The 26,360-nt window shown below is 34.7% G+C and overlaps 1 protein-coding gene across 1 annotated transcript in view; it reads right to left on the reverse strand.

Moving 5' to 3' along the window:
* fws (Conserved oligomeric Golgi complex subunit 5 four way stop) overlaps positions 1–26,360 on the reverse strand; it is a 574,187-nt gene that overhangs the window by 174,344 nt on the left and 373,483 nt on the right. The window contains exons 13-14 of the mRNA XM_090393051.1: positions 22,509–22,619; positions 6,484–6,546 (exon numbers count right to left, since the gene is read on the reverse strand). Of these exons, the coding sequence (XP_090249177.1) occupies positions 6,484–6,546; positions 22,509–22,619 (174 nt within the window). The remainder of the gene's footprint in view (positions 1–6,483; positions 6,547–22,508; positions 22,620–26,360) is intronic.

Below are 26,360 nucleotides of genomic sequence, written 5' to 3' on the forward strand. Positions count from 1 at the left end.
TTCAATTCTAACTGCTGACTCACAACTCAAATAAAGACTAAGTATTGCTTGATATAATGCCCCATTGACACCATATAACTGAAGCGTATTGAATAGCTTCTCTCTTGGCACCTTGTCATATGCCTTTTCCAAATCGACAAAACTTAAATACAGATATTTGTTATATTCCCACGCTTTCTCGACTATTTGTCGTAAAGTGAAGATATGATCCTGACAGCCTCTATTTGGCCTGAATCCAGCTTGTTCTTCACCAAGCTTTTCTTCCACAATTCTTCTCAACCTTTTCTCAAGTATACTTGCATAGATCTTGCCAGGAACACTCAGTAGGGAAATACCTCTGTAATTCTCACATTCAGTTTTATTTCCCTTTTTATATATGGGTACTATGAGAGCTCTACTCCAATCATCGGGAATTCGTCCCTCTGTCCAGGCTTTCTGAACTATGCAGTGCAGCCATTGTAAGACTCTTATACCACCATACTTCAGCATTTCTGGTCGAATATCATCGACTCCTGCTGCCTTTCCACATTTCAAGCCTTTGATGGCTTTTTCTACTTCAAGTATGGATATGTATTCCTGACTGCATGCCTGGTCAGTGTTTTTTATCACTGTGCTGTCATCACTGCTTGTTTCATTTAGCAGTTTTTCAAAGTAATTACTCCATACTTCAAGGATATCTTTTTCTCCTGTTTTCATTTCACCTTTATCATCTCTAATTCCTTTTACAGCACTCTTTCCTCCATTCCTAAGCTTCTTCAACAACCTCCAGAATATTTTGCCACCTTCTTGATATTTATTTTCTATATTCTTGCCAAAGTCCTCCCATGACTTTTGTTTAGCTAGTTTTACACACTGTTTAGCTTTCTTACATTTGTCTCTGTATTCTGTAAGAGTAAAAGCTGACTTATTTGCCAGGAACTTTTGATATGCTTTCTTCTTTTCCTTCACGGCCTCTTTAACTTCCTGTGTCCACCAGGGAGTTCTGATTTTTTTATCCTTGCACACAACCTCACCACATGCCTCTCTGGCAGAATCAATCAATGTTTCCTTCAGAGTTTGCCACTGAATCTCCAAGGTTTGATTCCTGTTCTCAAACTCTTTCATTTTCTTTTCAATAATATTTCTGTATTTTAGTCTACAGTTCACATCTGAGAGCTGCTCAACTTTTATTCGCTTTAAAACTTTCTTACATGTTATTCTTTTCAATATGAAATTTAATTTTATCCTGCTCAAGACTAAATAGTGATCACTTCCAATTTCAAATCCTCTGTACACTCTGGTGTCCTGCACCAGCGAGAAAACATCACTATCAACAATAACATAGTCAATGAGACTTTTCTTATTCCTAGCCTCTTCTCTCCATGTGAATTTGTGCACATTTTTATGTTGGAACATGGTGTTAGTAATAACCAGTCCATGTCCTGAGCAGAAATCCAACAGATATTTGCCATTATTATTAGCTTTGCTCTTTTCTCCAAATTTTCCCAAAATATTTTTGTATGTCTCACAATCATTTCCTACTCTGCTATTTAGATCCCCAACAAGGACCAATTTTTCATTTTTCATTGTGTCAGTTGCTTTTTCTAAAGCCTCAAAAAATTCCTCCACTTCTACCTTAGTAGAACCTTCTGTGGGACCATAGGCACAAATAAGTCTCATTGTCCAGTTCCCCATTCTCATATTTGCCCAGATTACTCTACTTGAGACTGACTGCCATTCAAGAAGATTAGCCTCGTATTTTGTGTTGAATACTATGGCTACTCCTTCTTTTCCTTGATTGTCATTGCCTGAATATAACATTTTGTATTTATTGCTCAGAAAGATCTCACCAGTTTTTGTCTTTTTTGTTTCAGTCACCCCTATTATGTCGATCTGGTACTTATCTAATTCCTCAGCTAGCTCCATTTCTTTGCCATTCAGGCTTCTTACGTTGATAGTACCGATCTTTAACTCTGGTGATGTTGAGTTGGGGTTTGTTTTCAGATTTGTTCCAGTAGCTGACTTTTCGCTGTTCGCCCTGGTTCCCTGGCGAAAACAACGGGGGCCTTGTTTAACCGGGCGACGCCCCAGCCGGCATGAAATTTTGTCATGTTGTACCATCATTTTTTATGTTGGTTTAACCAATAAGAATACAATTTGGTCGGCTAAATCCCAAATTGCCAGCCCATCCTCGTTCGTTCAGTATCAAAGTAGATACCCAACAGGGTGCACCACGAGAAGGTGAGGATTGGACATTAGGTCAGAAGCCCTGGTCAGTTCTCCGCATTCCTTTAAAGGCTATGTGGAGGTCTCCTCTCAGTTATACAGCTTTGACCCTTAAGCACCCCCTTTAGCAAGCACTGATACTTATAATTATGGATATAGACCATATTGGTCTGTTTTGGTCTCATTATCCATCTAATATCCTTACTGATGTCTACCTGACCTTCTCTTTCCAATTGGTTTATATTTTATTATTTGTTTAGGATATTGGGTGTTGGCCATTCGGTTTACATGTTCTATCCATTTTTGTTTATAATTGTTTAGTTTTTATTCTACTTGATTTTGTTTTCAGATCTTTTAAAATATCTTTGTTCCTTTTTTGGTCTAATAATGTGTATTTTGCAGTTCTTCTCATAAATCTCATTTCATCATGTTTAGTTTTTATTCTATTTGATTTTGTTTTCAGATCTTTTAAAATATCTTTGTTCCTTTTCTGGTCTAATAATGTGTATTTTGCAGTTCTTCTCATAAATCTCATTTCATCATCAAATTCCTGACATGTACCCTCAAAGGGGTGTATAGGATATGATAGTACTACATGAAAAATTTACATCATTACTAACTTCCTATCAACAATTTTTCTCCAAATCAGTCTGTTACTTGTCAAGACTCCAACATTATCAGATCTTATATTTCTATCGTCTAAGGCACTTTGTACCGTATCAATCCACCTATATCTTGGCCTTCAACTGGGTCGTTTTCCTGCCAGCCTGGCAGAGAACACTTGTTTTGCTAATCTTTCCTTGCCGATTCTGTTTAAGTGACCATACCACCTGAGATTAGCTCTGCTAATGCATTCCTGGATGCTGACAATGTCAAGTTCTTTCCTAATATCCTCGTTTTTAATATGATATCGCCATTGATGCCATCTGTTCACACCTCTAATCTTTCTCAGGACTCTCATATCTGCGGTCTCTAGTCTTTGGTCAAATGTTTTACTTCTGACCCAGCTCTCAGATTCATAAGTTAAAACTGGTTTGAACACTGTCTTATATACAGCTAATTTAGTGTTCCGACTAATTTCTCTCTTATTCCATATGAATTTATTCAATTGACTTTCTACCATACCAGCTTTGTTGATTCTGTTGTCTATTTCCATATTTAATTTACCATCTTCAGTAAAAATCATGCCTAAGTAGCTGAAATGTTTTACTTGTTCCACAGGTTCTCCATTCACAACGCAGTTGAGATTTTCAACGATTCTACATATTTTCATTGTCTTTGTCTTTTTATTGCTGACCTTCATACCATATCTATTACAACAGTTATTCAATTTAGTGAGGGAATCTTGCAAACTTGTAGCAGATTTATTTAGAAGAATAACATCGTCTGCATAAAGCAAAGAGTTGACATTAACATCTCCAATTTTTTTATCATGTTTAATACCACTTTTTTTCATAATATGATCCATATAGATAATGAATTACAGAGGGGTTAATGTACATCCTCGTCTCACACCAGATTTAACATTAAACTATCTTCCTGTACTTCCTTCAATTCTAACTGCTGACTTACAACTCAAATAAAGACTAAGTATTGCTTGATATAATGCCCCATTGACACCATATAACTGTAGCATATTGAATAGCTTCTCTCTTGGCCCCTTCTCATATGCCTTTTCCAGATCGACAAAACTTAAATACGGATCTTTGTTATATTCCCATGCTTTCTCAACTATTTGTCGTAAAGTGAAGATCTGATCCTGACAGCCTCAATTTAGCCTGAATCCAGCTTGTTCTTCACCAAGCTTTTCTTCCACAATTCTTCTCAACTGTTTCTCAAATATACTTGCATAAATCTTGCCAGGAACACTCAGGAAAATACCTCTGTAATTCTCACATTGTTTTATTCCCCCTTTTTATATGCTGACAATGAGAGCTCTACTCCAATCATCGGGAATTCGTCCCTCTGTCCAGGCCTTTTGAACTATGCAGTGCAGTCATTGCAAGACTTTTATACCACCATACTTCAGCATTTCTGGTCGAATATCATGTACTCCTGCTGCGTTTCCACATTTCAAGCTTTTGGTGGCCTTTTTCTACTTCAAGTAGATATGTATTCCTGCTGAGTGTTGTTTACCACTGTGCTATCACTGATTGTTTCATTTAGCAATTTTTCTAGGTAATTACTCCATACTTCAAGGATATCTTTTTCTCCAGTTTTCATGTCACCTTTATCATCTCTAACTCCTTTTACAGCACTCTTTCCTCCATTTCTAAGCTTCAACAACCTCCAGAATATCTTACCATCTTCTTGATATTTATTTTCTATATTCTTGCCAAAGTCCTCCCATGACTTTTGTTTAGCTAGTTTTTCACACTGTTTAGCTCTCTTACATTTGTCTCTGTATTCTGTAAGAGTAAAAGCTGACTTATTTGCCAGGAACTTTTGATATGCTTTCTTCTTTTCCTTCACTGCCTCTTTAACTTCCTGTGTCCACCATGGCTGAATCAATCAGGGTTTTCTTCAAGGCTTGCCACTGAATCTCCAAGGTTTGGTTCCTGTTCAAAAACTTTTTCATTTTTTCTTCAATAAGCTTTGTGTACTTTAGTCTACAGTTCACATCTGAGAGCTGCTCAACTTTTATTCGCCTTAAAACTTTCTTACATGTCATTCTTTTCAATATGAAATTCAATTTATCCTGCTCAAGACTAAATAGTGATCACTTCCAATTTCAAATCCTCTGTACAATCTGGTGTTCTGCACCAGGGAGAAAACATCACTATCAACAATAACATAGTCAATGAGACTTTTCTTATTCCTTGCCTCTTCTCACCATGTGAATTTGTGCACATTTTTATGTTGGAACATGGTGTTAGTAATAACCAGTCCATGTCCTGAGCAGAAATCCAACAGGTATTTCCCATTATTATTAGTTTTGCTCTTTTCTCCAAATTTTCCCAAAATATTTTTGTGTCTGACAATCATTTCTTACTCTGCTATTTAGATCCCCAACAAGGACCAAGTTTTCCTTTTTCATTGTGTCGGTTGCTTTTTCTAAAGCAACAAAAAAAATCCTCCCCTTCTACCTTAGTAGAACCTTCTGTGGGACCATAGGCACAAATAAGTCTCATTGTCCAATTCCCCATTCTGATATTTGCCCACATCACTCTACTTGAGACTGCCTGCCATTCAAGATTAGCCTCGTATTTTGTGTTGAATACTATGGCTACTCCTTCTTTTCCTTGATTGTTATTGCCTGAATATAACATTTTGTATTTATTGCTCAGAAAGATCTCACCAGTTTTTGTCTTTTTTGTTTCAGTCACCCCTATTATGTTGATCTCGTACTTATCTAATTCGTCAGCTAGCTCCATTTCTTTGCCATTCAGGCTTCTTATGGTGATAGTACCGATCTTTAACTCTGGTAATGTTGAGTTGGGGTGTGCTTTCAAATTTGTTCCAGTAGCTAACTTTTTGCTGTTTAATTACCCAAATTTCACTGCCATATAATAATGTGGGCACTGTTAAAGTATTGTATATTTTCAATTCTCACATTCAATTTCTAACAAGTGTTTCTTTTTGTACTATATTTGAATTGCATGTTCTATTTATCAGGACTATAATCTGTAAAAATTTTGAAGTTTTTAATTTTATTTCTTTTATCCTTTATATGATATTTCACATCCGAGATAACTGAAAGTATTTATCTGTTCTATTATTTTATTATTAATAACTATTTTACTTCTAACTGGAGTTTGTCCACAAAATGCCATTGCTTTAGTTTTATTTATGGAAATTTTCATTCCAAACTGTTCTACTATAACGTTTAAATTATATATTGCTCTTTGTAAATCGTCTTCCTTATCTAATATTATTACCTAATCATAGGCAAATAATAGCATATTTATTTTGTTATTCGGGAAATTTTTATGCCTAGGTTGTTTAAGGTATTCCACTGTATTAATATTTCATTAATGTAAATATTGAAAAGTATTGGAGACGGAGGGCATCCCTGTCTTACTCCCTGTTTATAGACTGTTTTTCAGACTTTTTTTTCATTTATTTGTATTTCATTATCTTTGTATATTTTCAATATTGCATGTAGTAAAATATTAGGTATATTTATTCTTTGTAATATATCAAACAGTATACATCTTTTTACTTTGTCAAATGCTTTTTTGTAATCTATAAACAAAAGATGAGTTTCTAAATTAAATTCTCTTCTTTTTTCTATAAGTAGTTTTAAAGCAATGATAGTGATCTTATATATTTCCTCACCTGTAATGATGTTACAAGATAATCTCCATTATTGGGCAATGAGGGATCTGATTTTGACATCATCTAGATGACAAAAAAAAAAGTAAAAACATCACTGAACAGTGTGCAAACAGAAAAAACGATAATGAAAATTTGAAATACCTAAATTTTTGGGAAGGATACAAATCTTAAACAATGATTTACTGATACGAATGATTCGGTACTTTCATAATAAAAGTGGTAAAATATAAATAAAATCAAAGGATCTCTTCTGACATATTCACAAACAAGTTAGCAAAGCTCTTTCACTTTTGCAGCATTTCTAACAAATGATTTAAACATAAAAAAGCCCACAAACAAAAGAAATATGAAATTCTTAAAAAAAAAAAAAATTGGATATGTATCTGATTTATTCTTAAAAATGATTCGGTTCTTTCGTAATGGATAATTTCTTTGGGAATGATATGCACCTGAACAAACAGGTGCATATCATTCATTTGTTTTCTCTTTCAGCATTTCAAACAGATTATTCGACATAAGAGATCATTTAGTAAACAATTTAAAAAGACATGATTTGTATTACTACTGAGTGAGATGCATTTCTCAGTACAACTCCCTGTCATTAAATCACATGAAATTATATAAGCTCAGAATATATCCTATTTAGGTTTATATACAACTGATTTATTGTTTTTACTAATAAAGTATTACTGGTTTCAGTGTAAGAAAATAAAACATCATTTAAAAATTGTGTGGCACACAATTTTCAAATGTTTAAAAAAAAAAAAAAAAAAAGACATGATATAAAGCATTGTTTTGGCTTTACTTCTTAATTTGTTTACCACTGGTGTTTGAAATTTAAAAGTTGGCATCTGTAAGGCAGCATATATCTCCTGCTCAAAAAGTTCAGAGGGAATACTGCAAGTGATGCAAAGACCACATAGTCATTGTGATTTTTTTTTCTTTTTGTTGTTGTTATTAATGGTAATCACAACCAAAAGAAGAATTTCAACGTACATACAAATCTGAAATGACTGTGACAAATCACTGACCTAACATACATTAAAAAGGAGATGGGATGGAAGTACATTAGTACTGCCACTGGACAGAGAGGTGAGAAGAAAGAAGAAATTTATTAGCACTGGAGTCATGTAAGAAATAACTGTGAAGGAAGATTATTCCAACTGCAGCTGTAAAAGGAAGAAATGAATAATGAGTATGGAATTGTTCTGTGAGTGTGGAGTAGGACTAGGAAAGGATGTTGAATAGCTGCTGCATGTATCTCAACATATTTAAAAGAGAATAGTAGAATTCTTTGAAGCTGATTCCTGATGAACAGTATCCATGGAAAGATTTGCAGAAAATGCACCCATCAGAAAGTGAAGTGAATTAGTTAGAGAAGAGTCAACAATCAACCTAAATTCTTTGTTCTGATTTGACAGAAGTGCTTTTGGGAGCTCTTAGAAGCATTACATCAAATGTGAGAACAGTATTCAATAGCTACAAGGGTTTATGATTTGTACTGAGTTAACAACTTACAGAGGTAAAATAACATCTTCAGAAAAGGACGAAATCTATTTTGGATGCTGAGGAAGCAACATTTGTAATATGCTGAGAGAGGTTTAGAGTAATCCCAAGAGAAATCTCATCTAGTCTAGAGATTTGGTGTTGTCAAAAGTTGGAAGAAAGCATTTCTCAGTGCCAAGACTATAAAAGTCTTTACCTGGTTTTTATAGTCTTGGCACACTTCTTGGAGAATCAAGGCTGAGATAAGGAAAAAATTTTTTAAATGTTATAGGGAATATTTCCAAACCAATGAGAACTGCTTTGCCAATGTAAAAGGCTTTTGAAAGGTTGACTTTATCTGAGAAACTAATCTCTCTCTCTACATGACTAAAGTTAACCCCCCCCCCGGTTGTTATTTTAAGTGTAGTTGAAACTGGAAGGGACATGGAATAATCAGAAATGTATAAAGCAGAACTAGACATGAATGCCCTCCTCTTCTGTATGCAATCAAAAATTCTTAAGGTTTTTAATGCACTACACGAAATGTGAGGAAAATAGAAAAAAAAAGTTCTCTTGTATTTGGAATTTATAAAGTGTTAGGAGTCAAGTAGAAGAGAAGTAGTGTTTTGAATGAAAAACAAGTCTTTTTAAAATATTATTTGTTACTTTATTTATTTTTTTTGGAGGCAAGTAGGACATGGATGTGATGCCAGGAGAAGCTAGATGTGAAGTCTAGCTGAAGAGAAAAACTATCTTCAATGGAGATCGGAACATTATCAAAAGAAAGAGGAAGTAAAGCAGGATCTTTCTTCTGGCTAATAAGACAGGACTGTGTTTTGATAGCATTGATATGCACAATGATTAACTTCACACCAGCTGACAATGGTGAAATCAGTGTTTAAAACACTAGTTATAGAAGATCTTGAAACATTCAAGCACTATAAGATTTCTCAAATGAAGAAGAACAACAGACAGCACTTCACCAACAAAACCATGCATAAGATTTAAAGTCAGAAAGAGAAAAGGCCATTGATGGAGATGCAGAAGGGGATGGGCAAAATACAGAACCCATAAAGATTTCAACACTGATATATGAGATAAGAAACTGATATAAGAAATCTGATGAAAGGAACGCATGTAGTGAATAACCAGAAAGAAAATTAGTATTACAATCACAAATGCAGAAGGAAGACCATAAGATGGCAACTTGATAAAAAGATTCTAATACCAGACATGATCAGATACCTTGGAAAAATCAACGGCGACCACATTAGTTTCTCCAATTTTTTCCATGGCCTGTGTCAAGGTTGGTAAGATTAGATGAGGTCTGATGTAGAATGAGAGTACTAGAATTCAACTGGTGAAAACTAACTCACAAGTCTCCAAGTAATAAAGAAATTGGTCATTCGTTAACTTTCTCCATCAGATTTCAAAGCATGGAGATGAAGGCGACTGGATAATATTTTTAGCCAATTTATTTCCTTTTTTTTTTATAGAAAGGCTTGGAAAAAAAGTAATGCTTCCATTCTGTTGGTAAATGCAAGATGAATACACTGCTTGGAAAGAGGTCATCAGACACCACAGTGTGACAAACAAACAACCATGGTGCCCACCTTAATAGGTGTAGGATTTCCTTTCACTATGATGACTGCAGCAATCCTACTTTTCACAAGCAAATGATAGCAATCAAATGGGAATTTTAAACCATTCTTCCTCTAGGCATGTAATGAGGTCCTAGACTGTTTTGGGCAGACGTCCCATGACATCAATTGATGCTCCAATTCATCCCACAGACGTTCAATAGGGCTATGTGGACGTAAATGCTAGCACACACTTGACTAGCCTGAACTAGCATTTACGTCCACAACCATGCAGTTATAGCAGCAGCTTTATGACACGGTGCACTGTTTTGCTGAAAGAGACAATGGTCAGTTCCATAGAAATGCCACAAAGTAGAAAGCATTAAATTATCCAGAATGTTTAGATACCTCACAAAGTTCAATGTTTGTGGCACCATAAAAAAAGATCCAATGCCAAATCAGGAAAAACAGGACTATACTATCATACTGCCACTTCCAGGTTTCAAAGTTAGAGTTATGCACTCTTGTAAGAGATGTTCACCAGGCATCTATTACAACTACACCCATCCACCTGCTTGGTAGAGAGTGTAGTGTGATTCATCGCTCCATAACACAGCCTTCCAAAGCTTCCACATCTCACTGTATATGCTCTTTGCACCACTGAAGACAACACTGCATGTTGGTTCAGGTAATGTGGGGCATGCATATTGTGGTTCTATAATGAAAACTTCTCCATCTCCTAAATGGCCACTGAGCCAGAATTTCATATAAGAATAAAAGATATTAAACTAGACGATACAGACATGTTAGTAAGCTTTGACATTCTCTCTCTTCACTAATATCCCTTCACAAAGAGACAACAGAATTATTAACCCAAAAATATCCACCAGACATAGCGGAATTATTCAAATTTGCAATGACATCATGTTACTTCACATGGAAAGATAAAAATCTATAAACAAAAGGAAGGAATGGCAATGGGCTCACTCTTATCACCTAACTTAGCCAACTTTTTTCTTGAACACCTAGAAGATAGAATTTTCGCTCTTGACCCAAACAAACAATTTGGCTATGCTATGTTGATGACGTCTTTGCAGTTTGTAGTCACACAGAACCAGAACTCTACTCATTTCTACAAAATATCAACCCCCCCCCTGCATTCTCGTATCAAGTTTGACCTAGTAAAACTATCATCATAAAAAGGTATTTCCTTTCTTGATGTACACATCCAGCATAAACTAGATGGTTCCATTTCCGCTTCTGTCTACTTTTACAGGTCATGTATTATACCCATAATACATAAAATCTTTAGTATCCAGAACACACAAGATTTGTTCTTCTCAAGAATCTCTAAAACAATAATTAGAAATTATTCAAAGAAACCTTGCTAAATTGGACATAATCCAATAACAATCCAAAAAATAATTAACCGCTCTCCTACAAACCAACCCAGACAAGAAGCCCACAGGACTCCTATACCATATATTCAAGGCATCATTGAATGTTTGCAAAAATTATAAAAAAACATCAACTAAATTCACAACTGCCTACCTTCTCCAAAAGACAAACTCTCACCAATGATGCTACCTGACATATACGAAGTTTGTGTTTGTGTAACTTGTCTTACTATGGACAAACAGGAAGATTTATAAATACACATATCTTTGAACATCAAGAACACATCCGTCTTATCAAACCTCACAAATCTGGCTTTGCACAACATGGAATTGAAAAAGCAAACACAGGATCCAATGGCAAAACACTAAGTTTATATACATAGATCTGTATATAAACATGAATGTTTATATAAACATTAATTTCTTTATATAAACATGAATGTTTATATAAAGAAAGTGCTGAAGCCTTACTTCATAGATCAAATCCTAATTGGAATGACTGTCTTACTATTCCAAAAGTTTGGAAATTGTTATCCTCAACTGTATTAAATTTAATTTAATTTCAGCCCAGTAGTATTAATCCATGAACCAGCGACAGTATACATAGAGGGATTCCAATTTAAGCATGCAAGCTACTGTTCTTTGAATTCAAATCCTATTGTTGTTCAATAATTGTACTGATGATGTCTTATGATACATAAGACGAAATATGTACATAATAAAAAAAATTTATTTACTGTGGCAGACTCAGCAGAAAAAGCTTTCATGACTTAAATGTTATATTCATAAATTTCAAATCACTTTTAAATAAGAAGAATTTTCCACTTGAAGTGTCCACTTAGAATGAACACTTCAAGAACTGTTATTAATATTTCAGGGTGTTGAAAGTTTTTTTCACTTGGTTATATTATAAATTAAAGATGCCAAGAAACTATATTCTTAGTTTCATCCTGTATCCAAGTGTAAGCAAACAAAGTTTGCACAATGAAGTCCACAAGTGGGCAACTTGTATACAGATGATAACTTCACATCAATTGCCTTAGTATCCTGCAATGCAATGCACATGACCCAGACATGTATAATGCTATGCATCATGGGAAGGGCCACTATCCAGACCGATCTCATCAGTGGGAACCAGTCCCAGAAGTGATACCAAGGTTGAAGTAATGCAGAAGTCATAATTCCATATACGAGTAGCCAAAGGGTGTTCACACCTTATTACTAAAATACTCTGGATTAAAGATAGAGGAACACCCCTTTACTCTTTTTACCTCAGTAAAGGTCGCAACCAGTCTGGGTAGTGGCCCTTTCCTTAATGCATAGCATCATACATGTCTGAAGGATATGTGCATTGCATTATGGGATTACTAAGGCAACTGATGTGAAGTCACTAGCATCTATATACAAGTAGCCGCCCCAGTCATGTAGGGACTTCACGCACACACTTTGTTTGCTTACACTTGGATAAAGGATGAAACCAAGAATACAATTCCTTGACATCTTTAATTTATAATATTTCAGGATATTTTTCTAATAAAGAAAACTCAGTGTTGCTGAAAGGGTTAGATGATGTTGTAACTCTGTAAACCATTCCTATTATAGACTTCATGTTTAGTATTGATGAAGGACTACATAGCCCCAAGTATTCTTTAATGAGTTAAACTCATTTTCAAACTGTATAATGTTCTATTTAAATCTGTAACTTTTCACATCAACTTATTGAAAAATGATATTCTAGCTTTATCATCTTTCAAACATAAGAACATAGTGATTGTAAATGTTAATAAAGAGCATGCAGTCGAGGTTCACGATAAAAACTACTTTAGAAAGCTTAATCTTCTATTGTGTGATCACACCACCTATAGATACATTTCCAGAGATCCTACTCAATTAACAAACTTAATAATCTCCTAGATGTGATATCCGTTAGATGAAATTTTAACAGACATCACAAAGAACTAAAGTCCTAATTGGTACCATCCGTTGTTGAAAACAGATTTAGTGAGTGAGTGAGAGAGAGAGAAGTATTAATTTGATCTTAAAATGACCGTCTCCCAGATTTTTAGTAAACTGATGCATCTATACTTGTCGAAGTTTGGGTAATGATAACGTTTTAAAGCTGGTAGTGCTGATTCCAAAAACAATCTCTCTCTCTGACTTGTAATAACTTCTGTGTAGCACTTTTGTTTTCTTCTAACTAATTCTGTGTGTGAAGGGGTGTCCAAGGCATGGTCTGCTAGTCCTGACTTGCTATAACAATGGTGCTGAATATATTTATTATATTCTTCAAGGTTAACAGAGATCTTCCTGTCTGTTCACAATAAGCCAGATCAGAAGTAGATGGTAATTCATATACTCCTGGTGTTAAAGCGAGAAAGTTTGTCCTTAGTTGAATGGATGAAGGTAGCCAGTTTAATATAAAGTTTAAATGTGGTAAGCAGTTGATATTTATTAAGCATTCCTATATTTTTCTCAGATGTGCCCTGCATGTATGGGATAGTAACAGTTTAGCTGTGGTCTTGTGTATGAGTAAAGGAAGGGGATTTGAGGTGGGAATTCACATTTTCTCTAATTTTGGGGATTATAGCCGTTGCATAAAAAAATATGCAGAAGATAGTGAAGTTAAGTGATAAGAGCAGTATCAAGGCGACAGATAGATCTGGCTCTGCATATTGGTGGTTTTAGTACACCATACTGTTGTACTGGAAGATGGTTTGTCTGTGCATATATTTTTCAGTATGTGTGGGTTTCTGTAAATAGAATCTGTATTTAAGATCTGTAAATAGTTTCTGTAAATAAGTTTTGTAGATGTGAAAAAGACATATGACAAAGTGCCAAGAGAAAAACTATTCAAAATGCTACAGTTGTATGGTGTCAATGGGGCATTATACCAAGCAATACTTACTCTTTATTTGAGTTGTAAATCAGCAGTTAGAATTGAAGGAAGTACAGGAAGATGGTTTAATATTAAATCTGGTATCAGACAAGGATGCAGATTATCCCCTCTGTTATTCATTATCTATATGGATCACATTATGAAGGAAAGAGGTATTAAACCTGATATCAAAATTGGAGATGTTAATCTCACTTCTTTACTTTATGCAGACGATGTTACTCCTAAATAAATCCAGTACAAGTCTGCAAGATTCCCTGACTAAATTGAATAATCGTTGTCAAAAATTTTGTATGAAAATCAGCAATAGCAAGACAAAGACTGAAAATAGGCAGAAACATTGAAAATATCAACTGCATGGTGAATTTATAGAACAAGTAAAACATTTCAGCTACTTAGGTACGATTTTTAATGAAGATGGTAAATTAAATATGGAAATAGACAACAGAATCAACAAAGCTTGTATGGTATCAAGTCAGCTGAATAAATTTATATGGATTAAAACAGAAATTAGTCAAAATACTAAATTAGCTGTATAGAACACATTGTTTTCAAACCAATTTAAACTTATGGATCTGAGAGCTGGGTAAAAAAAAAAACACTTGACCAAAGACTAGAGACCACAGATATGAGAGTCCTGAGAAAGATTAGGGGCGTGAACAGATGGAATCAATGGCAATATCATATTAAAAATGAAGATATTGGGAAAGAACTTGATATCGTTAGCATCCAGGAATGTGTTAGCAGAGCTAATCTAAGGCAGTGTGGTCACTTACACAGAATGGGAGAAGAAAGATTAGCAAAACAAGTGTTCTCTGCCAAGTTGGCAGGAAAAAGACAGAGGAAGACCAAGGTGTAGGTGGATTGATACAGTTAAAAGTGTCAGAGAAGACAGAAATATAAGATCTGATAATTGGAGTCTTAACAGGTAACAGATTGATTTGGAGAAAAATTGTTTATAGGAAGTTAGTAATGATGTAAATTTTTCATGTAGTACTATCATATCCTGTACACCCATAGAAGGTACACATCAAGAATTTGATGATGATAATGATGCCTCTAAACTAATGAATTAACACTTGTCTTTTATTATCTCTACACCATATATGGAGAAATTAATTAGAAGTGAACCTCACCACATGAAGAAATGCTAGCTAATCAGTGAGTATTATAGATTCTGAATTGACCTTACTATACTTGAGGGACAAATGTCTTAGGCAACATGTAACAGACAGAACAAGAGGTTCAAGAGTTTTGGATTTGGTATCAGAAGAGTTGATAATAACCGAGATGACATCTCTCCCCCCAGTTGGAGAGTGTGACCATGTGGTTTTGACTTGGAAGATGAATAGACATGCAGGAGTATCAAAGAAAAGGAAACATATGTGGAATTATAAGGTGGGTGATTATATTAGTCTTAGGTATCAACTTGGGGCAGTTCCATGGAGGGTGGAATTGGAAGGCCAGGATATCATTAGTGCTTGGGAAATTGTGAAGGAATATTTGTTAGTAGCAATAATAAGCTGTATTCCACGAGTGAAGAAGAGCACACAATTTAGTGTAAAGTGGGTGACAAACAATATCAAACAAGAACTGCAGGTGAAAAAGGTGTTATGGAAGAGATATAAGGAGAGGGGTGGAGAGCAGATGCATGAAGGATATAAGACTCAGGACAGGAGAGTGACTATGATAAGGAAGGCAAAACTGGAATATGAGAAGAGATTGGCACTAAGATATTATTATTATTATTTGACACCTCCAGGGAGTCCAAAGACTCATCGAGGGAGAGTGTGCCAACAGCATCGAACGATTGGTTCCCTTCCAACTACTAACCGTGCTCAAACTTACTTAACTGAGCCATTAGTAGCAGAGGCTCTACCAATCGACCAACCTTTGAAGAAAATCATAGGGAATCTTTTAGCTGTGGGGCAAGTAGGAGGAAAAATGATAATGGAAGAATGACATTATTAAAGGATAAAAGTGTGAATAGAGTGAGTGATACAGAGGACATAGTGGAGTTGTTCAATGAACTCTTCATTGGAGTATTTCATGCTGGAGAAGTAAGTTTTAATACTAGAGGGATAGTGCAGTTTCGAGATTTAGAGGTGCAAGAGGAGAATGTGTTCCAAATATTGAGTACTCTGGATGTCAGTAAAGCTGTGGAAGGATGGTATTTCACCATGGGTTTTGAGATAATGGATTGACTTTTCAATGAAAGTCTGGATACGAGAAAGGTACCCAAAGAATGGAAGGAAGGAATATACTTCAATTTTTTTGGATTCTGCAAAGGCATTTGACAGATTGCCATATGATAAGCTGATACCGCACATGGGTTATCTCTGGGAGCCAACATGAATTTGTTAAGGGAAGCTCTTGCTTTATTAATATGACTGCCTTTTATTATAAAGAGACAAGGTCAGTTGATGAGGGAAAGGCATATACTTCCATTTTTTTGGATTCTGCAAAGGCATTTGACAGATTGCCATATGTTAAGCTGATACAGCACATGGGTTTAAATGTCGTGTTAGTCAACTGGATACAGGACTGGATGTCTGATAGGTATCAGAGAGTTGTGTATGGTGGGGCAATATCAAGGAAGCAGAAGGTTCCACAGGGTTCAGTACTGGGACCTGTATTGTTTAACCTTTATATCAATGACATTGTCAATGGATTGCACGGGGGAGGGATATTCAGTTGTTTGCAGATGACGTGAAGCTGAGAAGGGTTATTATTAATAGTGCAGATGTGGCAGCGCTGCAAAGGATTTGAATAAACTAGACAGATGGGCAAATGAATGCAGATATTGGTTTAATGTAACAAAATGTAAAGTCTTGAAGTGTGGGATACATCGATGGGAGGATGCATACTTGATTGGAGGAGCTGTACTGGAGGAAGTAGGGGAGACAAGAGATCTGGCGGTGATGATCGGTAGAAAACTGAAATTAAGGGGTCATATTGCAAAGGTAGTGAAGGTAACCCAGAGGATTGCTGCAATACTGAGAAGGATGCTGACCTGCAGAGATAAAAGAGTTATCGTTCCATTGTATAAGACCCTGCTCAGACCACAATTAGATAACTGATCTCAAATTTGGTCCCCAGGATTTAAAATGGATAAATTAACTGTGTAAAGGATACAGAGGCAGATAACAAAGATGGTTTCAGGACTGTACAATTTTAGTTATGAGGATCGGCTGAGGGAATGTGGACTGCAGAATTTCGTAGATAGAAGGAGAGGTGATACGATTAAGAGTTTTAAACTGTTGAGAGGTAGTTACAGTGATAACACTAATGAGTTTTTTCGCCTGGTGAACAGTAGGAAGGAGCGAAGACAAGGGGCCATCCCTGGAAGTTATGAATGGAAGCTGTGAGCAAGAGGGTGTGGAGTGGTTTCTTTTCATGGAGGATGGTTGAACCGTAGAATGCATTGCCTGATAGAGTGGTGAGAGCAAGAACGGTCAATGAGTTCAAGGAGTGGTATGATAGATTGTGTTTCCTAAGAAGGACCTCCCACGATGAGTCTTTTAACTTCATGGAGGCATGAATAATAATAATAATAATAATAATAATAATAATAATAATAATATCATGCACAGAATCAACTGGGAAAAAACTACTATGCTTCAATGCAGTTAAGTGCAAATATGAGAAACTTTTTTTTTTTTTCCAAAATCAGCAGCAGATCTTAACCTAAAGCAACCCAACCTCAATAAATATGACTATGTAAAATAACACCAAGATTAAAGAAACCTGTGCTGTTGCTGAAATTTTGAAGACATTTGAAATGAGATCCGGCATGGTGGGTTTCTCAGCAAACTGCTATCTAATAGTTTGAATTCTAGCCTTTGTAACTGGATTGCGAGTTTTGTCTCAGGTTATTCACTGCATGTAACAATGGTTTGCATTCTCCCTTTGGAGTTTTCTACTAATACAGGTTTTCCTGTATTAGTACAGAAACACTTGTATCAGTAGAAAATGCCTTTCTTAGGACATTAAGCTTTTATTATTATTATTATTATTATTATGACACCTCCAGGGAGTCCAAACACTCATCGAGGGAGGGCACCTACTCTACAATTCTGTCTACGCTACAGCTCATTCAGTTTTAGTCTATTCTTTTCCAATGTTTATTTTTTGTTTATATGCAGGTTCTAATTCTTATTACTAAGTCAAGCAAAACAATCTATGCAAGAAACTAAATTGCTGATCTTATGATATAGTGGCTCAACTGGGTTGAAAACTTGCATTTCACAAAATTAATACCTATCCTATATCATTTGATAGAACACTAAAAATCATCCAGAGATCGTTGTACTTCAATCTAGTTTAGAAACACACTGATGCTGTTTGGCCCCATCCTATAGATAAACTGAATCAACTCCTAACTAAGAAATCCCTGCTCTAGAAATTATTTAATTCTAAAAAGAAAATCAACAGGAACCTCCCATTCTTTTTTTCCCTTAAGAAAATGAGAGATAGGCGGTTTGGTGATTGTCCATTTACCAAAAATCTGCAGTCAGCAAATGCTATAATGATATCAATTCTATTTTTTGTAGAAATATAAGCTATCAAAACTCTCCTCTACTGTGTGCATTCCATTTATTCATTTAATGAATCCATTAAAAAAATGGTGTCGCAAAGTTTTAATCATATTAGGATACAACAAATTATTGAAGACTATCTCCCTTCTTATAGCACATCTTCTGAGATCAAGAAATTAGTTGTCCCTTATTTAAAAGGTGTAGCTGAAAGAAGTGTTCTAAAGAAATTTGATTTTTGTATATAATGATCAAGCCTGTTAGAAAACAAAAATTATTACTTCTCCCCATCAGTGAAAGACAATCATCACCTTTTCATTCCTAAAACCTTCTGTTCTAGAAAATGTAGACTATATTAATTTTCTTCAGCCAGATAGTCTCAGACTCCATACTAAAGCCCTCAAAAGGAATCCCTTCAATGAAAAATATGTAGGTACTGCAGAATCAATCAGATCTCAACCATAATTCCTCAGGCTATTCTAGTGATTTTTATTATTTTTTTTTTCATATGATAATTCCACTCCTCATTAATGAAAAGGTGTAAATCTAGAGTACACATCTGTATGCCAAGGATTACATAATCTAGAATCCTCTTCTATAAACAAAACATAGTACTCATTCACATCAGATTTCTCTTTTATATGAGGGTGGTCTGAAAAGTTCTTGGCCTAACGAATTTATAATTTCAAAATTTTTTTTATTTTTCAACATAATCTCCCTTAAGACACATTTATTCCAATAATGCTCCAGTGCCATTATCTCGTCCCTGAGATAGTGGTTCTCAAAATACCTCTCTACAGCTGCAATAACCTCTTGATTCGAAGAAAAATACTGACCAGTGAGGAAGAGTTTTAGTTTTGGTAAGAAATAGAAGTCAGAGGGAGCCGAATCTGGAGAACAGGATGGATGTTCCAACAATTCATAGTGCAGATCCCTTAATTTTCCCATTGCCAAAACACTTTTGTGGGCAGATGCATTGTCCTTATGAAAGATGATTTTTTTCTTCTGCAAACCGGGTCTTTTCTCACGAATTTTTTCGTCTAATCTGGTATCTGGTTAAAAGATCAGAATAATATTCCCCGGTTATTGTTTTACCCTTTTCAAGATAATTAATAAACAAAATGCCTTTAGCATCCCAAAACACCACGACCTTTCCTGCTGATGGAACCAACTTTGTCTTCTTTGGTGCTGAACAACCGACTTCTGTCCACTGTTTTGACTGCTGTTTGGATTCTGGTAATCCATAGTAATAAATCGACACACAAAATCAGTTTTATTCTTGTTAACACGTTCCAAGCACTGTTCAGAGATTTTCATGCGAGTGCATTTTTGATCTGCTGTGAGCAAGCAGGGCACTCCATCTTGCACAAAGCTTTTTCATATGCAATTCTCCATGCAAAATATATCCTAAACGTTCTTTTGAAATGCCTATAGTCTCTGCAATTTCACGTACTTTAACTCACCGGTCATCCAATACCATATCATGCACTTGATCAATGACTTCTGGTGTTGTTACACTTTTTACTTCATGTGGATCATCTTCAAGGCTGGTACGGCCACATTTAAACTCGACAGCCCATTTCTTAATTGTCGAAAACGAAGGATTAGAGTGTCCATAAACCTTTATGAACTTCGAATGAATTTCTTTTGGCATTAAACCTTCTTTTACAAAGAATTTTATAACCATACGATACTCAATTTTATCCATTTCAAGGGATAGAGACAACACTTTTGCTTCAGACAACTGTATAAAACAAACTACTTGATAGAATGACTTGCAATTTCACGTGAACAGATGTACCAACTTAGAAAAAATACATCTTGCCAATAGTGTTGCCATCCATGGTCGAGGCTGAGAACTTTTCAAACCATCCTCGTATATTAGACCGTTGCTTTACACTTTCATTTTCAGATGCCATCTATTCCTTGGCATGGAGGCAGCCTATATTCAGTTCATTACAAAAAAAAAAAAAAAAAAAAAAGGGGGGGGGGTGAGGATGAGTAGTATAATATGCCATCTCTCTCAATTCAAATGATTACTAATAGTAACTACTTTATCATTTGGAAATGCAATCAATCAATCATTAATCACCATTCTACATTCATCAACTCTCAATCTACAGTGAAATCCATACTATATCACTATCCTCTAAACACCTCTATGGAAATGAGTGAAGAAAGTTATGGCCACTTTTGACATTTAGAAGGAATTAATGAAATTCTACAAGAGATATACTCACTAAGCACTAATATCCTAAGGTCTGTCTTGATTCTTTGCACTAACCCTATTAATTAGTTGGAACATACCAATGCCGGCATTGGTATGTTCCAACTAAGGACTGAGGACTTTTCTCTTTTACCAATTCTCTTTCTGTAATACAGATCTGAAATCTTATGTACAGTTCTGCTTTTGATAATACACTACATTCCACATCATTAATAAAACCTGCAGTGCTCAAACATCCCATGCATTTCTAGATCTTCCATAACCAACACCTTTGAGAATGATAACTCCACATACATAATCAAACTTACTTTTTACGAATGAAATTTACCAAAAGCTTTTCTCAGCATAAAATACGTCACCTCCATAGTTTCTCTTGAGCTATCTAAAAATGGTTGGTGTTTGTTGCCATTCAAAATGTCATTTCTCACCCAGTTACTGCTAATCTCTGTACTATGGAAAAGTTTAGTGATAGCACATATCCATATGTGCTATTACTAAAATGAAAAAGGTACATTTCCCAGAGAAATGCACCTGTTTCAAAAAGATTATCAATAAATTCTTGCTCTTTTCTTAACTTCTAGTCTAACACACACACACACACACACACACACACACACACACACACACACACACACACACACACACACACACACACAGATGTGATGTGTCCTAGGTATCTACAATCCTTTAGACATAATGAGCCATTATTTGGGCTGAGATTTCCCAAAAGGCTTTCTCAGCATAATGCATCACCTCTATAGTTTACCAGAATCTTCTAAAAAAAACTTGTTCTTTTTGCTTAACATTTTCAAGCACATATCAAGAAAGAGTTCAGTGACAAATCTCTTCAACTTCTAATTCAAAGCACAAATGCATTCAGTCTCTTCTCAGGTATAATCAGATTTAATTTTTCAGCTGAGATTTTTAAGCTATAGCTGCAACTCTGTATATATGCCTAGAATATGTATTTAAAAAATAAGCAATCATGCTGCATTTGGAAATTATGCACTGTTAGAATAAAACTAATTACAAGTTTCTTCTAAAACAAATATATCTGCCTCTAGAGCTGCTTGAGCATCCAAAATACTTACTCTCTGCAAATCCCATATAAAATTTAGCAATGGAATAGTGCTCCCTTTTGAAGAAGTGACTAAAAACTAAAATTTTCATGATATTTATCAAAAAGTAGGAAAACCCTAAGTTTATATGATCTGTACCTTTTATTCTGATATTTATACTTCCATGAACAATAGTCATATAAAGTTGCATCTATAGCTATACCATGAAAAGCATGATCACTTTAGCCACATCCAATCAAACAATTTTTTGGCTAGCTCCCAGCTCACTAAGCACCAGCTACACTACATGCATTTAACCCTGTTTCTATCATCTTGGATAATCATTTCCTGACTTCTAGGCAAGAACTTTCCAGCTATAACCAAAAAGTATTTAACCTGGAGTTAATAAGGTGGGAAAATGTAACAAAAGTGGTAAGGTGGGGTCCACACTAAACAACAGCCTGTCATCTATGGCGTCGTGTAACGGGAGAGGAAGCTATACTGAGGCATGACTCACTGTCACACATTAAAAAGTTATAGTCGATTTAAAATCTTTGGGGTCTGTGACACCCCACCTTACTAACACCGGGTTATGAAAAACAAAGTTCTTCTGTCTGCTGAACCTCTTTCCACTCATGATATTAGTGCACTACAGGTCCTCAAACCTTTCATGGGTGAACTGCTATATAAAAATTTATTAACTTTACTGGAATGAAATTTACCAAAATTTCATTCCAGTAAAGATTGTCTAATGTGTTAGACACTTACTATTAAATATGTGACAATTATAGGCATTTTGTCCAGATTTTAAGACAATTTCAAGTTACTTATATAGATGTATAAAACTTACCTTAGATATTTTCTCATGAAATGAGTACAGCAAATGAATGACTTTTATGTTCATTTTTTGGCTGGATACAAGTGGTCCAATTACTTGTCCAGCATCTTCATCATTACATACCTACAATTTAAAAGACTTAAATTTTAGCGGAGAAAAAAATATCAAGTAATAATAAAAATTCTGCAGCAGCTGACAACATATATGGAAGGAATATTGGGTAATAATTTCAAGGCAGAGTACAAAACTTTGTTCAAGAAGAGTGTTTACAAATTATCTAGGTGGACAAGCCAAATATTTTTGTTTTAGCATTACTAAACAAAGCATCATAAATGCCAAGCATACATACTGTTATCATTTTCTTGAATTTGGATTTTATATAAAATCCAAATATCAAGAGAAAAAACACATTTTGTTGGAATCCACACAAAATAACTAGCTTTTCGTATATGGCATATCATATACGAATATGATGAAATATCATATTCGTATATGATATTTGATCATGCCATATGGCATATATGGCCTGATCAAATATCACCTACCCATTCATCATCATCAATTTCTGATATGAACCTTCAACGGGTGTACAGGCTACACTATATAATTAAGCTTACATTATTATTAATCTCCTATCAACAATTTTCCTCCAAATTAGTCTGTTACTTGTCAGCACTCCAATATTGTAATTTCTAACATTTCAGTCTTCTAAGGCACTTTTGGATGAATAAATCCAACTAGATGTTGGTCTTCCTCTAAGTCATAGGTTCCCAAACTTTTTCGGGCCACCACCCACTTTGCAAGACATAAATTTTGTAACGCCCCCATTATAACAGTTTTCCGCGTTCAAGCCGTTTGATATTTCTGACGTAAATAGCAACTAATGATACATTACTTCTTATGCCTTTAAATTTTTAAAAAGAAGTGGCCAATATGTGCTTCATCTTGAACACAGTTATTGCTATACCAATTTTGGTGAAACGTAGCCCATATGTAAAGATTGCAAAATGTATAGTCAAATAACATTATGCACAGATTCATACAATGGTTTAAATATGAAAATGTGGAATACAATTAAGAGATTTCATTGGTAAGAATCTTATTGTAATAATTAAAACACCATTAAATATATTACAAAATTGTTTATTTCTAACTTATAAAGTAAAAATACAAAGCAAAAATAACAAATTAATGTGAAGTTTCATACAATGGTTTAAATATAAAAATTCGGAATACATATTAAGAGATTGCATTACATTAGTAAGAATCTTATTGTAATAATTAAAACAGCATCAAATGTATTAGATGGTTTATTTCGAACTTGCAAAGTAAAAATACAAAGAAAAAATAACAAATTAATGTCTGAGAATGAGCCTGGTGCATTTTTAAAAGTTTGTTAATATCGGGTTCAACTTTTGTTAAAAACAGTCCTAAATCGCCACGCTCAGTTATATGCAATTGGTTCCTTTTCTTAGATAGTAAATTCACTACAGCACTAAACCCACGCTCAGCCAAATAAGAAGATGGAAATGCAATTAAAAATTTCTGCACTATTTCCCATAATCCAGGGTACAGTGTCGGTATTGATTTTTGAAACCAGAACTCTTGGTATCCAGTTTTGAATTTTATTTTTAGTTCTTCATTTGTTGTGAGTTCTATGAGTTCCACTTCTAAATTTGATGATCCTGCTGTGCTTACATGTGAGAAAGGATCTAGAAGCCAATTTGGTATATTCATGTTTAGAATATACTTGAATCGCTCATTGAAATCAGCATGGAGAACCTCCAAGTGTTGGCGGTATGTAAGTAAATCTTCCTTTTTGAGAGACACTGCTGATAAATTTGAAAAGTGGCTATATTTCCCTCGGCCCATATTCCGCTTGAACAGAAGAAGTTTCCCTACAAAAGCGGCATTAACGTTTTTTGTTTTAATTAAATTCAATCATCACCTTGTAGTTGTAGACTGACTTCATTAAATATTGTATAGAGGTCAGTCAAATAAGCGATGTCATTTTTGGATGTAATCAGGTTGGCCTGCAATCCGTCGTCTCTGTTTTCTAGGAACTCTGGTACTGAATCAAACAAATTGTAAAATCGATTCAGACAAATATCTTTTGAAAGCCAGCGAACTTCTATGTGAAGCAGCAAACGATTGAAATCTTCATCGTTTTCACTATAAAGTTGGCTAAACAATCTGTCACTCAATGAATTACTTCTAATCTTGTTGACTACTCTAATAACGTAATGGAGCGACGTGTACAGGTGTTCACTTAAATTTTTCGCAACCAAATGTTGACAATGAAGAACACAATGTATAGCTAGTATATTTGGTACTGCTTGTTTCAAATGCACTATGAAACCCTTGTGGTGCCCTGTCATTGCTGGAACACCATCAGTAGCAGCAGACAAAATATTACGAATAGGAATGTCTTTCTCTTAAAAAAACTTATTCATGATATTAAACATAGATTCTCCCTTTGTATCCGCTTCCAAGTTTTTAGCAAATAATAATTCTTGACAAACATTTTCTTCTTTTATGAATCGTACGTATGATAAGAGTAGTGGTTCATTATTTGGGAGAGTTGATTCATCGAGTTGAATGGAAAATTGGCATGTCTTCAAATAATCACACAATGATTTTTCAACGTCTTCAGCCATTTCATCGATTCTTCTTTGCACTGAATTATTGCTCAAAGGAATTTTCCTGATGATATCTGACGCTGGCTTATGAAGCAGAGTGTTTATTACTTCTTTTACTGCTGGCAAGATTAATTCCTCACCAATTGTGTGTGGTTTTCCCGCTTTTGTGATTAATAATGAAATATTATAAGAAGCTTGTAATCTGCCATTATCTTGTTTAGTGGACAACATAAAAAGTTTTGATATAGTTAGAGACGTTTAAAATTTTTTTCTTCTAGTACTTGAAAATAGGACAAATCTTTATCCATTTTGTCAGCATGCATTTTTGTCAAATGTTCTTATAGCCTAGAAGATTTCATTGCTTCATTTAAAAACACTTTTTGGCAAATCAAGCACATGGGTAATAATTGGTTCGTAGGAGACTGAATGAAACCATATTTCAATTACTCAATACTGTACTGTCGACATTTCTTCTTATATTCACACATAATGAAGTAATAAAATGTGCAAAAATATTCACAAAATAAAAGATTTAATTTACACTTTGTATGACTCTACTTATCTATCACACTTCCGACTAATGATTGTTGGCAAAGCACACAAAAATTAATGAAACTTATTCCTAAACCACTGATATTTATAGATTTGAAATCTAGCCCAAATCGACTTGCATGCATCGACTTGTTTGCGATACCATTTGAACATGTCACTGCAAGCGCCCATATTCCTGTCAAAACATGCTGAATTGAGTGAATTACCTACGTAATAGTTGACCGACATACTACTAGTTAAGACTCGTTTGCTGCGTGAATAGACTAAAGCCTGTATGGCACGATCAATTTTACAACAGCAAAAAAAGAATACTTTTTTTAAGTATATAAAAAATAGAAGTTAAAATATCCTGTATGACACGTTCAATTTTTTATTTTGCACGCAAGCGCATTTTGTTCGTCCGATCATGCAATTGTCCGAATAATTATAAATAATAATTAATAAATAAAATAATTACACAAGATATAAACAACAAACCTACAAAACATAACCACAGAAAACAGTATAATAAGTGTCAAATAATATTTGCTTTGTTTTTTCCCTCTAGTTAGCAATATAAGTTAGTACTAACTAGGCTAACTAAAATTTACAATTTTATTTATTTATTGCCATTATTATTTTTACTCGTAATATTAAATTATATAAAATTGGGTTTATTTTTGTACAAATCAAT

The sequence above is a fragment of the Typopeltis vanoorti genome, chromosome 5, assembly GCF_054136105.1.
Source record: "Typopeltis vanoorti isolate ZY-2024b chromosome 5, IOZ_Tvanoo_1.0, whole genome shotgun sequence".
In the NCBI taxonomy this organism is placed as follows: domain Eukaryota; kingdom Metazoa; phylum Arthropoda; class Arachnida; order Uropygi; family Thelyphonidae; genus Typopeltis; species Typopeltis vanoorti.